The 15535-nt window shown below is 38.4% G+C and overlaps 2 protein-coding genes across 2 annotated transcripts; one reads left to right on the top strand and one right to left on the bottom strand.

Annotated features, from left to right (window-relative positions):
• Positions 1 to 2721: 2721 nt before the first annotated feature.
• LOC132180676 (uncharacterized) lies at positions 2722 to 15038 on the bottom strand. The gene is made up of 7 exons (XM_059593577.1): positions 14013 to 15038; positions 12902 to 13159; positions 12029 to 12349; positions 11396 to 11402; positions 3817 to 4559; positions 3463 to 3720; positions 2722 to 3174 (listed from the first exon to the last, which is right to left on the bottom strand). Exons 1-7 carry the CDS (start codon positions 14637 to 14639, stop codon positions 2851 to 2853), a joined length of 2538 nt encoding a protein of 845 aa, XP_059449560.1. The 5' UTR covers positions 14640 to 15038; the 3' UTR covers positions 2722 to 2850.
• LOC132183385 (cytochrome b561 and DOMON domain-containing protein At5g47530-like) lies at positions 7871 to 9780 on the top strand. Its single transcript, XM_059596813.1, has 3 exons — positions 7871 to 8645; positions 8742 to 8999; positions 9287 to 9780. Exons 1-3 carry the CDS (start codon positions 8016 to 8018, stop codon positions 9611 to 9613), a joined length of 1215 nt encoding a protein of 404 aa, XP_059452796.1. The 5' UTR covers positions 7871 to 8015; the 3' UTR covers positions 9614 to 9780.
• Positions 15039 to 15535: the final 497 nt, after the last annotated feature.

The raw sequence follows: 15535 nt of genomic DNA, 5'->3' as shown, positions 1-15535 counted from the left end.
AAGTGGGAGACAGAGGACCTGAGGAGTGGTGTGGATAGTAAGGAGTTGGAGGCGGCCATGGCCGTTCTGTGAAGAATGAACATTGGCTCTGTCTCTCAGTTTCACTGTGAGAGAGGCCTCGTGTTTTTGGGTGGATGGAATTTGTTTGTGTGGTGAAGGTTTTGTTGGTAGACTTTGGTGAGTTTGACCAAAAAAAAAAAAAAAAAAGGAAACTTCATAAATCCCCCCTGAATTCTCAGCCGTTTTGACAAGCAAACTCTGAATTTTCAAAACTCTCACTTAGGCCCCCTGAACTTTGATTTGCTCTCACTTTTTAAAGTCAAACAATTTAACTTTTTATACTCATTTTACCCTCAACCAAAACTACGTCAATTTGGACTCCAAAACAACACCGTTTTGGGCTTCAAAACTACATCACCACCCAACCTAAAATGACATCGTTTTAAGCATAATATTAATAAAAATTAAAATTAAAAAAAAAAAAAAAAAACAACGAAATCGGGGTGGCTCACCCTAGCCAATCTGGGGGTGGCCCAGCCATGGGGGTGGTCCGGCCACCCCCAAAAGCACCCGATCCCTTTTTTTCTTTTTCTTTTTGGCCAAGGGGGTGACCAGACCACCCATGGGAGTGGTTCGACCACCCCCAGATGGCCGTATGGAGTGGCCGAAACCACCCCAGCCCCTTTAGGAGTAGTTCGGCCACCCCCAAAAGCACCCGATCCATTTTTTTGGCCAGCAAGGGACCGACGCCCACTGGGGGTGGTTCGACCACCCCCAGATCGGCTAGGGGGTCCCCTTGGCCAAAATGGGGTGGCCGGACCACCCCATTTTTGGCCAAGGGGATGGCTTCCGATTTCGGTTTTTTTTTTTTTTTTTAATATTTTGCTTTTCTATTAAAAAAAAAAAAAATTAATACCTAAAACGACGTCGTTTTGGACTGGGTAAGTGTTGTAGTTTTAGGACACAAAACGACGTAGTTTTGGGGAAGGGTAAAATGGGTATAAAAAGTCAAATTGTTTGACTTTAACGTTAAAAGAGTCCAAAGTGAGAGAAACCAAAGTTCAGGGGGCCTAAGTGAGAGTTTTGAAAATTCAGGGAGTGTTTGTCAAAACGGCTATAAGTTCAAGGGGGCTTTCTAAAGTTTCCCTAAAAAAAAAAAGAAATTAGCTTCTTTTCATGGGTCAATCCTTTATAATAGTAATTTACTAATAAGTCCCAAAGGGTAGCTCAATCAGCTGGGAACTACGCCTCATAAAGCAGAAGTCACTAGTTTGAATTTTCATCCCCTTCTTATGTTGTGGACATGTAAAATAAAATAAAAAATAATAAAGAAAGGTAATTTACTAATAAATAATAATAATTTGTCTTTACCATTTTTTTCCTCATAAAATCTTTTGTAATTATTAATCTTTTGCCCCATTATTTCCTTCTAAATCAGGGGTTAAATGTTATTTCAGTACATGTGGTTTGCACCAAAATCAAATTGCCACTTAGGTTTTCAAAAATATCACGAATGGTACCTGTAGTAAGTTAATAAACCCGCTTGGTACCTCTGTCAAGATTCCGTTAAGTTTTTTAATGGAACGCCACGTCACTCTTATACGTGGGCACCACATGGCGTGGTACTTGAATTTTTGAATGCCACGTCATATTTTATTTAAAAATAAATAAAAATAAAATAAAATAAAAATGCTGAGGTTGTAGAACCATCCCATAGGGGGTGGCCAGCCACCCCCAGGCCGGCCGTCTGGGGGCGGCCGAACCACCCCCTCGGGCCAAACCCTAAAAAAAAAAAAAAAAAAAAATGGTATCTAGAAGAAAATCCAAGTGCGTGAGCATGGGAGCTGGAAAAGCTGTGAGAAGATTTGGTTGTAGCAGCCAAAAAAACAATATTGGTTCAGCTTGAAAATTGTTTAAATTTTTAATAAACTATATTTAAATGTTTAAAATTTGCTGTTCTTTACCTTCTCAGCGAAGTCCAAACAAGCTTAACTTGCTTGTGGAGCAAATTTTGCAAGAGAGATATTTCACGTGCCCATTTGGTTTAGTGAAACCTTGAAGCATATACCTCAACAGATTTTAGTTTAAGCCCTATCCGAAGCACACCCTGACCCATTACCTCTTGCCTTAAATGTTGCTGTTTAACTTAACATCAACTGTCAAAGAAAGAAGCCTGCTTCAGTCTTTTGACAAATGGTCCATACTATTAGCCCAAAATACTTATGTGTTCAACATCTCCTTACTGTTCATCAATTGAAATCAAGAGTAGAGTGACAACACCCTTCATTTTCAGGTTGTGACATACACAAACACGCGGCCTTGGTCAATCGTAGGGATGGTAATTCATGTTCGTGTGTTGAATTCGGTTCATGTCAAGGTATAAGTATAAGACGATAAAAGTCAATAATAAGTCGACCTATTTAACTAAACGGAATAGATAGTCCAATACTAATCCGTTAATTTTATGTTGAGTTCGTATTAAGTTTATGAATAATGTTAAAAATTGCTAGCCCTATCCTGCCTCAATAAATACAAGGGACTTGTATTAGAAGAACCCTCAGATCCTACTTGTAAAAGCCCACAAAGAAGTCAATCCGAAAGACAATATCAGAAACATGAAGTCCATCAATATATACTACAGTAAAGAATTACACGCACTATCAAACTGTCTAAGCAACAAGCTACTCATAAATGGCTACAAGGTGAATGAAAAAATCAAGCAAAAGAAGGTACTAAAACTCTCTCAAACATACATGACATTCAAATACCCCCACCCATGGTGTAAAAGCCTACAAAAATAAGCGAGTGAGGCATCTGAGGAAGGAAAAGGCCTAGTCTCTCATCTATAAACTATACCCCATTCTCAGTTCTGGCAGCATAGCTATTAGTGCCATTCACTCCATTCCCATCGGGGTACTTCACAGAGCTCGTCTGTTTCCTTTTGATAACAATGAACCAAGTAAAAGCTTCCAATAAAGCGGCAACGATGCCTAAGAAAATCAGAATTCCGGTGTATATCTTCTTCCACTTCTTCTCAGGGTCCAAGATTTCCAATCCCTCATATATGTTGATGATGCTTAGGATAATGACAGAATATCCCACAGAATGGTGGTAGATGTTCCAATATAACCTGTATTTGTGATCCTTCTTTGGCCTCAAAAGCAGGGCAAACACCTACAGCCATGTGAAGCAAATGTAAGAAAGCTACAATACACAAATTATAAAGCATAGATGAAGGAAAATGCCATAGGCAGACTAGTTAGGACAAAAATAGGCATTATGCAGAAAGGACAGAGAGGAAAAGAACTTGAAATTCTTGGCAAGATAAGGCCTCACTCACAACACTAATCCAAATATGACAAACAATTTCGATAATTTGCTTGATACTTGGCCTCATAATATGACAATTACTAGTCTAAATGATGAAGATAATTAGTGTAGGTGCATGAAAATATGGAGTACCTGAAGTGATCCAAGGCAGAAGAGGGTTATGCCGATGTTCCTGTGAGTATCATACTGATTAACACTAGAGGCTTCGCTGCCTAGTTTTAGACCCGTTGCCCATCCAGCAACCCCAATAACATAGGCAGAAGTTTGGCAAGCAATATGCAGGTAAAACCATGCAGGATCTGCTGACTTGAACACCTTTAGGTACCTTGCAATCATGGCTCCCATGGGCATCAGAGTCCCCCAGCTAACCGCGTTTAGCACTCCATGAACCTGAAAATATTCAATCCAAATATACAAAAAATTAGACCTTTATATGAATATATTGTAGAAATCCAATTAAAGGGCCTTGAAGATTGAATTGCTTACATTCTGTCTTCGACGCCTTGCAGTGACTACACCTCCTGCAGACGTTGTTGTCGCCTGATCATTCAGAAAATTCAGAGTGCCTGCTGATTGCATATTGGCTGAGCTCGAAGTGGTATCATGGCTGCTGGGACTACCTCCACTCAGAGGACCTTCTTGCCAGACTTGGTTCACCGTTGTCATGCTGCTATCAAGCGTCAGTGTAGCAAATATCGTCATCTCGCTATTCTCAAATGTTGCAGAGAGATTTGAAACCGCAAAGCTCAAAGAACCCTCTGCCAGCGTAGTTCCATATCCGCTCACTGGGGATGTGTATGCGTGGATGGCCGAACTGGAGTTTTGATAGGCCACAAGGGCTTGTGCTCCTACCATTCCTTGTCCTGAAGGGTTGATCGCCCAAGCAACCCAATTCGAAGTTGAGGCTCCTGTGTGTCTATACGCAATGTCAACTTTACTGGTTGATTGGTCATAGCTCCAGTGTAGGAAAGCACTCAAAACAGGAAGGTCTGTGCATGAGCTGTATACCCTGTTGCTGCTAGAGAAAGTATAACTCTTACAGGTTTGAGCAAACGATGAGGCACATAGAGAGAACAGAACACAAGAAAGCAACAAAGTTGTCAATCCTTTTCCCATTTTGGTGAACTTTGACCTATGCATAGAGATCAAATCCTCAAGAAAAACAAGTTCTCTGTTTCTGGGTACGTTGCAGATGATACTGAAAGTGTTTCCTAATGTATTTTCTCTATCTGGGTTTCAAGGATTTGGATCAAAAACTTTAATTTACGGCCAGATTCCCAAGAGGAGATGTGAGGGAAATAGAGGAAGGGAAGGAGGGTGTTAAATACTGTTGGAAGAATCGAGTTTGTTTGACTGGTTATTTCTAGAATTTGTTTTTGACTTACTGATGGTCTAGTTTAAAGAACTATGACGATCAAAGAATCAGTAAAATACATTGCAATCAAGGAAAGAGTACGGAAGTGTGTTTCCTTCTAGTTCTAACATTAGAAAAGTATTTCCCTTTCCACACCAGCTTTTTGGAAACCAGTTCATGTTCAACGTTCACACTTCGCAGCCACCAAGAAAAAACCCACGCCTTGACTCAGCAATGAGGATTGTCCTGCATCCCCATCCCTACGCGTTCATCTTTCCCACTGACCCCAATTGACTCCTCAGAGATGTACGGGTAGACTTATGTTGTAAGGGCCGAGAATCGGTCCATAATGTCGGTTTCGGTAGAAAAATTGTGTTTTCACATTTCTCACCGACAATGTTGGTAAAGTCAAAAATTTCACCGACTTATTTCGCCAACTTTTTGTTATATCACCGAATGGTAATGGGGGTCGGTAATGTCGGTTTCGGTAATATCGGTTGGTAATAGCAGTCGGTAATGTCAGTAAGTGAAAAAATGAAAAATTGGTCGGCAAAGTCGGTCGGTGAAGCCAATTCGGTTAGAAAAACCTCTCTCGCCCCTACCGCACCGAAAAATTCAAAATAAAAAAAAAAATCATGCCGCCTCCCGTCCATCATCTAGGCGGCCACAGTCGGCTACGATCAAAACTCGGTCGAAAATGGCTCGGTTGGCGGCGAGTCGGTGAATTTGCTCAACCCTTGTATCAGATTCAAAAGTCAACTTTGTTTCTATACTGTGGGTTCTTTACCGAGGCACCTTTATTTAGCTTTTGGGCCAAATATGTTGTACTGGGCCTTAAGCCCATTTACTTTGCGCTTGGATTTGTAAGATATGTTCTATTGGTCGAATGGAACATGATTCTCTCAAGTTCATTTGAACCAGAGAATGTCTAGTTAGTTATAATGGAATAATAATTTTGTCTTTTCACTTTTTGATCAAAGAATAAAAATACCCCTCCACTATAATTAACTGGATATTCTCAAGTTTAAATGAAATAGAGAGGATCATAATTCTGGTTGGATGACCTCTCTTTTGTACTTATGTTGTTTCGATGTAAAATGTTTTTTCAAAAACGTTCTCCTTATTTTTCAGTATTTGGTATGACCAAAAATCATGGTCAAACTAAGAATATTTTTAGTTGACACAAACTCTTTTTAAAATCATAAACCATTTTTCGAGTTTGATATTATCCTTTTCAAATCTCCACACCACCTTCGAAGGTTGCTGGATATTGCCAATTGTTTTTTCTGTGAGTATAGGACGTCACCGAAAAGCGGGGGAGGGTGTTAACGATATCTCTACAACATTAGCCAGCCAAGCAGATCTTGTGAATAGTGCAGATGCAAATCATAATATGGATTGTAGTGAAACCGTAATAACACACCAAGCTAGAAAAGCATCGAGTATTTCAGAAGAGAAATGTAAGGTGTTTTTCTTGTGTTCTCCTAATTTTACGAACATGGGAACACTTAGCATTCACCATTCCAGAAAGACAATATTTGGCAGCATCACATGTTTCTCAAGCCTACGTGCAATCTAACCCACATGAACAAGGAAAGTAAGGGGACATTCAATGTAGATCGTATACTCACAAAAAAAACATGTTCTGCCATAGGAAATTCATTCCATCCGAATATATGCTAAGCTATTTTACTGAAATCTAAAATCATTTCAATCTTGGACTCCTCAATGGTAAATTTTCTAAATTCAATGATACATTAAACAGTTTGATTAAGTTGATAAAACCAATTCCCCACTTAAATTTTCAATGAGAAACCTATGTGATTTTTGTGTTTACCAGACCATTGGAACTTGTTTGATTGTGTGTACATTTGAGACCGGTGGAATTCAATTTATGTGCTTTTAGTCTGTTTTGAAAGTGGTTCAGCCACCTTTAGGGGTGGCTCGGCTACCCTTCTGAATTTGTTCAACTTTGCTCTTTTTTAAAGTAGGTCTCTAAGGGTCACAAGTTGGGGTATTTTGGAAAGAATTTCCTTAAGGTGGTCACATTCAATGTACATGTTGATAGAGGGGCTGTTTTGATAAAGAATGATAGTTTGACCTATCTAAGTATCATACTTGATAGCTTGGAGAGTAACAGTTCGGAAGCTTAATTATATTTTTCAACAAAAAATGACACTTTTTGAGGGTAAAAAGTTAATTTTGAAAAAATTCATTTGCATGGGCAATATTTGGTTTCAAGATTAGAGAATGCTTTGAAATGTATTGGGTGTTTGGAATGATTTGTTAATAGTTTACACAGATTGTAATCATAATCTGAAATTCACACAGATTTTAGGCTGGGGCTTGGCCTATCTTATATTGTAGGGGCTGTCAAGTGCTTGTATTGATAAGCAGATCATCCCACTAGGAGATATAAAAGTCTAGGACCATATTGACCAAAAAGGGGCCAGAATTCTGACTTGTGGCTAAGCCACTTTTGTATAAAGTGCACCAGCATGGTGTTGGTCTCAATCAACAAGAGTTGAAAGACAACTGCCCTTGTTAAGGACATAGTGGACCTATGTGAAGTCCACCCATTTACCACGTGGTCTTACTCTATGCAATTTTACTAAACATACAAAGAGAAAGGTTCAAGATTAGAGAATGTCTTTAAAAGTATTGTGTCTTTTGAGTTATTAAAAGTAGTGATGTTTAGTAGAATATTATACGACAGTATCAAACATTGGATTAGCACTCATGAAATAAAAAATTACAAGTAAATTTTTACTGTTACATCATTTCAATTGTATAACAGTCGTAACATATTCTATTAAATAGATTATAGATAGATTTACTCATTCATTACTAGTTAAAAAACACATGTCTCAAATACTCATTCATAGCCTAATTATATAATTTCTTAGCTCATCACAATCGTCAATTTATAATAGATTAGAAATAAAATAAAGTTAACAGACTTCCTTGACTCCTTCCATGATCGCCATCTATTTTTACTGATTCTTTGATCGTCAAAGTTGTTCATATTGGATCGTCAGCAAGGCAAAAAACAAATACAGAGTCAGAATTTGAAACACCCTCTAGAAATAACGAGTCAAACAAACTCGATTCTTCCAACAGTATTTAACACCCTCCTTCCCTTCCTCTATTTCCCTCACATCTCCTCTTGGGAATCTGGCTGTAAATTAAAGTTTTTGATTCAAAGCCTTGAAACACAGATAGAGAAATTCCTTTAGGAAACAATTTTGGTGTCATCTGGCACATACCCAGATACAGAGAACTTGTTTTTCTTGAGGTTTTGATCTCTAGGCATAGATCAAAGTTCACCAAAATGGGAAAAGGATTGACAACTTTGTTGCTTTCTTGTGTTCTGTTTTCTCTATGTGCCTCATCGTTTGCTCAAACCTGCAAGAGCTATAATTTCTCTAGCAGCAACAGAGTATACAGCTCATGCACAGATCTTCCTGTTTTAAGTTCTTTCCTTCACTGGAGCTATGACCAATCAACCAACAAAGTTGAGATTGCGTATAGACACACAGGAGCCTCAACTTCGAATTGGGTTGCTTGGGCGATCAACCCTTCAGGACAAGGAATGGTAGGAGCACAAGCCCTTGTGGCCTATCAAAACTCCAGTTCGGCCATCCACGCATACACATCCCCAGTGAGCGGATATGGAACTACGCTGGCAGAGGGTTCTTTGAGCTTTGCGGTTTCAAATCTCTCTGCAACATTTGAGAATAGCGAGATGACGATATTTGCTACACTGACGCTTGATAGCAGCATGACAACGGTGAACCAAGTCTGGCAAGAAGGTCCTCTGAGTGGAGGTAGTCCCAGCAGCCATGATACCACTTCGAACTCAGCCAATATGCAATCAGCAGGCACTCTGAATTTTCTGAATGATCAAGCGACAACAACGTCTGCAGGAGGTGTAGTCACTGCAAGGCGTCGAAGACAGAATGTAAGCAATTCAATCTTCAAGGCCCTTTAATTGGATTTCTACAATATATTCATATAAAGGTCTAATTTTTTGTATATTTGGATTGAATATTTTCAGGTTCATGGAGTGCTAAACGCGGTTAGCTGGGGGACTCTGATGCCCATGGGAGCCATGATTGCAAGGTACCTAAAGGTGTTCAAGTCAGCAGATCCTGCATGGTTTTACCTGCATATTGCTTGCCAAACTTCTGCCTATGTTATTGGGGTTGCTGGATGGGCAACGGGTCTAAAACTAGGCAGCGAAGCCTCTAGTGTTAATCAGTATGATACTCACAGGAACATCGGCATAACCCTCTTCTGCCTTGGATCACTTCAGGTACTTCATATTTTCATGCACATGCACTAATTATCTTCATCATTTAGACAAGTAATTGTCATATTATGAGGCCAAGTATGAAGCAAATTATCGAAATTGTTTGTCATATTTGGATTAATGTTGTGAGTGAGGCCTGATCTTGCCAGCAATTTCAAGTTCTTTTCCTCTGTGCTTTGTGCATAATGCCTATTTTTGTCCTAACTAGCTCTGCCTATGGCATTTTCCTTCATCCATGCTTTATAATTTGTGTATTGTAGCTTTCTTACATTTGCTTCACATGGCTGTAGGTGTTTGCCCTGCTTTTGAGGCCAAAGAAGGATCACAAATACAGGTTATATTGGAATATCTACCACCATTCTGTGGGATATTCTGTCATTATCCTAAGCATCATCAACATCTTTAAGGGACTCGATATCTTGGACCCTGAGAAGAAGTGGAAGAGGATATACAGCGGAATTCTGATTTTCTTAGGCGTCGTTGCCGCTTTATTGGAAGCTTTTACTTGGTTCATTGTTATCAAAAGGAAACAGAAGAGCTCTGTGAATTACCCCGAGTATGGGAATGGAGTGAATGGCACTAATAGCTATGCAGCCAGAACAGAGAATGGGGTATAGTTTATAGATGAGAAAGACTAGGCTTTTTGCCTCCTCAGATGCCTCACAAGCTTATTTTTGTAGGCTTTTACACCATGGGTGGGGGTATTTGAATGTCATGCATATTTGAGAGAGCTTTAGTACCTTCTTTTACTTGATTTTTTCATTCACCTTGTAGCCATTTATGAGTAGCATGTTGCTCAGACATTTTCATAGTGTGTATTTCTTTACTGTAGTATATATATATATATATGGATTTCATGTTTCTTATATGTCTTTCGGATTGACTTCTTTGTGGGCTTTTTGAATGGAAATGAGGGTTCTTCTTGTTGTAGGCTTTACACTCACCTAGTAGACTTATCATATTACATTTACTTTTCTATGATCAAAACTTATGCCCATATCATTCATAAGATTCTAGAGCCAAATGTCCAGAGACCACTCGATATCGCAGCTAAAAAGCCCTTGTATCAACCTTTGCTCGGATACCACTTATAATGCCCTCGAAATTTAAATAAATTAATAATTAAATTTTGTGCACCTCCCACAGGACGCAGACTCATTTACCACGTAAATAAGCTTCAATGGATCTATCTATAATCCATTAGAGCTAATTAATAGAAACAATCAATCTAAGAATTATAAGCAAAATTTCCCATGTCAACTAATAGGGAGTTAATTGAGAAAGACTACCCTAAACATCTATTAGAGTAAAAAAACAAAAGGTGGAATATGAAAGATACTACAGTAATCTGAGCAACTTTACAAAGCCACAATACATCTCTGAGCATAAATACAGCAAACCTTACTAATAAAACAACCTTACAAATACAATAAACTAAAATAAAACTCTACAATCTGCAATAAGACTCCTTGCTCATCCTCAAATCCAACGAAAAACTCTAATTTACCAACTTTGCCAATACTCGCTCAATTCCCAGGATAAATAAATCTCACAGTCGGAAAGAAAAACAAACGAATAAGTCCATGACTTAGTAAGTAATATAATTCAAAATCGAACCCATGCAGTAAGCCTCGAGATTTAAAATTGATTTTATTTTTCAGGGTGTTACAGCTCCAACTCTCCATTGGCCGTTCTTCAATGAGCAATCTCCTTACTGATCACCACCGGTAAACTTCCGTTATCGCTTCAGTCGTACAGTCGCAACACATTGGCTTGAATCCCATTCCAAAATTCTTCACATGCAAGGCTTATCTTATCGGAATCAACACTCTAAGAGTTTGTGTAGTAACACTGTAACACGCCAAGCTCTTGGGACAAATCTCTCAAAAACTCTCTTAGAAACCGAAAAATTATGTTACTATCAACAGCAGATTCTACAGTCTTATCTTCTCTTTTAAACTTTGGAACATATGACACTTTGACTTTATCTTCAACTATTGCAGAGATTTGCCGTCGGATCAAAGGAAGTTGGATTTACCGTCTAACCAAAGAGCCCTTTCAGATTCAAGGATCTTGACCAAGAAGGAAAGCAAAGACTAATAGACAAAACGTGATTCGGAAAATTTCTTACATAACAATTTTCAAGTTTCTTCTGGCACAAGTTCTTCCATAACTAGTTTATTTTCCTTCTTTTATTTTGATTTCCTTTCTTAGGAGATTGGTTTATCTTTTTCAACTTTAGGGTTTTTGCTATAAAATTGTCATCGTTATGATAGGAAAGAGACTTTTTTTTTGCAATCTATAATATTTAATTTTCTTTATCAACGCGTGTGTTGAATTGTGTATTGAAAACACAGTTTTTCTTTCACGTATGTCGCTTTCGCTACATCACCCATTACCTCTTCCCTGAAATCAAGAGCAGAGTGAAAAAACCCTTCATTTTCATGTACACAAGTATAGTATAATAATTCTTTCCACAACCCGGACTAATAATTCTTTACACAACTCGTGAACTCAACACGTACTCAATACAAAATTAATAAGTTAGAGTAGAATTGAAGAATCTTATCATTATATTAGAATTGACTCATATAGTCTTATATCCATGTTTCGATACAACTTAAACCCAACACATGACAAACCTGCTCAGTTGTTTATGCCTATTTATGGGGGACTTAGAACATGCCCCTCAGGAAACACAAGGGACTCGGCTTTCCCTAATATTGACTCTTTTTTTTCAGATCAGAAGAACTCTCATTCCCATTGTAAAAGCCCACAAAGAGATCAATCCGAAAGACAGATAAGAAACATGAAGTCCATTGTATATAGTACAGTAAAGAATTACACACACAGTGAATGTCCAAGCAACAAGCTACTCATAAATGGCTACAAGGTGAAAGAAAAAATCATGTAAAACAAGGTACTAAAGCTCTCTCAAACATACGTGACATTCAAATATCCCCACCCATGGTGTAAAATCCTACAAAAATAAGCTAGTGAGGCATCTGATCTTTCTCATGAATAAATTACACCCCATTCTCTGTTCTGGCAGCATAGCCATTAGAACCATTCACTCCATTCCCATACTCGGGGTACTTCTCAGAGCTCTTCTGTTTCCTTTTGATAACAATGAACCAAGTAAAGGCTTCCAATAAAGCGGCAATGACGCCCAACAAAATCAGAATTCCGGTGTATATCCTCTTCCACTTCTTCTCAGGGTCCAAGATATCCAATCCCTCATATATGTTGATGATGCTTAGGACAATGACAGAATATCCCACAGAATGGTGGTAGATGTTCCAATATAACCTGTATTTGTGATCCTTCTTTGGCCTCAAAAGCAGGGCAAACACCTACAGCCATGTGAAGCAAAATGTAAGAAAGCTACAATACACAAATTATAAAGCATGGATGAAGGGGCAGAGCTAGTTGGGACAAAAATAGGCATTATGCAGAAAAGACGAAGGAAAAGAATGTGAAATGGCAAGATATGGCCTTGATAATAAAGAATGTGAAATGGCAAGACATGGCCTTGATAATACATATTAGAACCCATCAATGCATTTAATATTGACTACTCACTACATGATAAGTCTTCCTCAATGAGTTAACTCATTTAAGTTGAAATAAAATTAGAGGTAAATGACAAAGACAAGTTCAACCTCGGGCCCTTAGCTTTGATGCTAGTTAAATTACCAATTGTCCAAAAAACTTAAGTTGATAGACATGGTGAGATTAATATTTTAACAGTACACAACACTTACATGTGCGCTCACATGAGAAATTTCAATAAATTGCTTCATACTTTGACTCATAATATGACAATTACCAGTCTAAAAGATGAACATAAACAGTTTCAACCCTTAAGTGGTGAATTAGTGTAGGTGCATGAAAATATGCAGTACCTGAAGTGATCCAAGGCAGAAGAGGGTTATGCCGATGTTCCTGTGAGTATCATACTGATTAACACTAGAGGCTTCGCTGCCTAGTTTTAGACCCGTTGCCCATCCAGCAACCCCAATAACATATGCAGAAGTTTGGCAAGCAATATGCAGGTAAAACCATGCAGGATCTGCGGACTTGAACACCTTTAGGTACCTTGCAATCATGGCTCCAATGGGCATCAGAGTCCCCCAACTAACCGCATTTAGTACTCCGTGAACCTGAAAATATTCAATCCAAAGATGGATACAATTAGACCCTTATATGAATATAGTTAGAATCCATGTTGGTTAACGAATTTGTTTTCTATCTTTTGTTTTTTGTTCTCGACATTAACATTTCACATTCATGTAGACCTGTTTTTCAAACCAAAAACAAAAAACACCCTCCAATTGCTCATGTTATTGTATAGCTAAGAGAAGAAATATGGTCGCCAGAGGAGAAATTTGAACACAATTACATATTTGCCTATGTCTAAGAACCATTACAAAGATAATAATTATACAATAGAATTAGAGGAAAATGCAGTTTACCCCCCCTGAAGTTTCAGGAGTTTTTCAATTTAACCTCAAAGTTCAAAAATTGACAATCTACCCCCTGAAATTTCAAAAATTGGTAATTTAAATCCTCCGTTTAATTTTTCCGTCCAAATGGACGAAAATCTATGAAATTACATCATTACCCTTAGGCTTTTTTAAAAAAAAATTCGTCCAATTTAATGGAAAAACTAAACGGAAGGTTTAAATTGCCAATTTTTGAAACTTCAGGGGAGTAAATTGTCAATTTTTGAATTTGAAGTTAAAATTGAAAAACTCTTAAAATTTCAGGAGGTAAACTGCATTTTTCCCATAGAATTATTAGCAAGGATCTTTTTTCTTTTTTACTTTTTTACTTTTAAGTCTCAAATAGGTGTTAATTACATGACAATTCATGAAAGTAAACCCCTCAAAAACAAATTTGACAACAACAGTTGATTAAGCCAAAACACAAGGATCATCAAGAAAACAAAACAGTTTATTAAGCCAAAAGGACAAATATTAAGCAAAAAATGACCTTGAAGATTGAATTACTTACATTCTGTCTTCGACGCCTTGGAGTGACTCCACCTCCTGATGGGGTTGTTGTCGCCTGGTCATCCTGAAAATTCAGAGTGCCCATTGATTTCATATTAGGTGAGCTCGAAGAGGTATCATGGCTGCTAGGACTACCTCCACTCAGAGGACCTTCTTGCCAGACTTGATTCACCGTTGTCGTGCCGCTATCAAGCGTCAGTGTAGCAAATATCGTCATCTCGCTATTCACAAATGCTGCAGAGAGATTTGAAACCTCGAAGCTCAAAGAACCCTCTGCCAGCGTTGTTCCATATCCAGTCACTGGGGATGTGTATGCGTGGATGACTGAACTGGAGTTTTGATAGGCCACAAGGGCTTGTGCTCCCACCATTCCTGATCCTGTAGGGTTAATCGCCCAAGCAACCCAATTCGAAGTTGAGGTTCCTGTGTGTCTATACGCAATCTCAACTTTATTGGTTGACTGGTCATAGCTCCAGTGAAGGAAAGCGCTCAAAACAGGAAGATCTGAGCATGAGGTGTATAACTTGTTGCTGGAGAACGTATAGCTCTTGCAGGTTTGAGCGAACGATGAGGCAAATAGAGAGAACAGAACACAAGAAAGCAACAAAGTTGTCAAACCTTTTCCCATGGCGAGGCCAATACAAAAAGTCGACGCCTTTGATATATTATGCCCAGAGATCAATATCGCAAGGAAAACAACTTCTCTGTATCTGGGTATCTGCCACCAGATGACACCAAAATTGTTTCCCAAGGTTTTTTCTCTATCTGGGTTTCAAGGCTTTGGATCAAAAAGCCTTGATTCACAGCCAGATTCCAAAGAGGAGAGAGATGTGAGGGAAACAGAAAGAAGTGAAGGTGGGTTCTAAATCTTGTTGGCAGAAGAAGTTTTTTCCTGAATATAAAGAGCTCCGAGATTAAAGAATTACTAAAATGGATAGCAATGCAATAGAAGAAGTCAAGGAAGTTTGTTTCCTTCTAACTTTAGAAAAATCTCTCTCTCTCTCTCTCTTGGGTTGGTCTTCAAGTCCAACCACTCTCCCTTTCCACACCAGCCTTTTGGACACCTGCAAGTTTCCAAGAAACCAGCAATGTGGAAAGCCACCATCACCATGCCCCACGCGTTGAATCAGCAATGAGGAAAATAGAAGTCTCCAACGCAGTTTGTAAATCCATCTGGCTAATTACAGTTCTGCCCTGCACCAACCCCGCGGCCAATGCCAAAGAAAATTGCACCACCAGCTGATACGTGTTGGATGCTTCTGGAAATAGTAATTATTTTCCGGTGACAAATTAAGGCCGTTAAAAAGTCTGCAAGTGAAAGTTATTTTTGGTCAAAAATAACGGCTTTAATCAAGAGATTAATTTCCGTCATTGCGTGTTAACTAATCAAATTGCCTCCATGACGAACGATTGTGAATATAAGAACACCTTTATGGTTTTTTTTTTTTTTTTAATGTCTAATGGTGTATTTAAATATAAAATTAACTTGTGAATTCCACATAAATTCAACATAAAATTAATATA

The sequence above is a fragment of the Corylus avellana genome, chromosome ca5, assembly GCF_901000735.1.
Source record: "Corylus avellana chromosome ca5, CavTom2PMs-1.0".
Lineage (NCBI taxonomy): Eukaryota > Viridiplantae > Streptophyta > Magnoliopsida > Fagales > Betulaceae > Corylus > Corylus avellana.
This window is presented reverse-complemented; position numbering and strand designations above follow the sequence as displayed.

Coding starts and splice junctions, on each gene's coding strand:
- LOC132183385 (XM_059596813.1), top strand. CDS start 8,016: ATGGGAAAAGGATTGACAACTTTGTTGCTTTCTTGTGTTCTGTTTTCT. Junction 8,646..8,741: donor CAAGGCGTCGAAGACAGAAT/GTAAGCAATTCA, acceptor GAATATTTTCAG/GTTCATGGAGTGCTAAACGC. Junction 9,000..9,286: donor TCTGCCTTGGATCACTTCAG/GTACTTCATATT, acceptor ACATGGCTGTAG/GTGTTTGCCCTGCTTTTGAG.
- LOC132180676 (XM_059593577.1), bottom strand. CDS start 14,639: ATGGGAAAAGGTTTGACAACTTTGTTGCTTTCTTGTGTTCTGTTCTCT. Junction 12,350..12,901: donor TCTGCCTTGGATCACTTCAG/GTACTGCATATT, acceptor ACATGGCTGTAG/GTGTTTGCCCTGCTTTTGAG. Junction 3,175..3,462: donor TCTGCCTTGGATCACTTCAG/GTACTCCATATT, acceptor ACATGGCTGTAG/GTGTTTGCCCTGCTTTTGAG.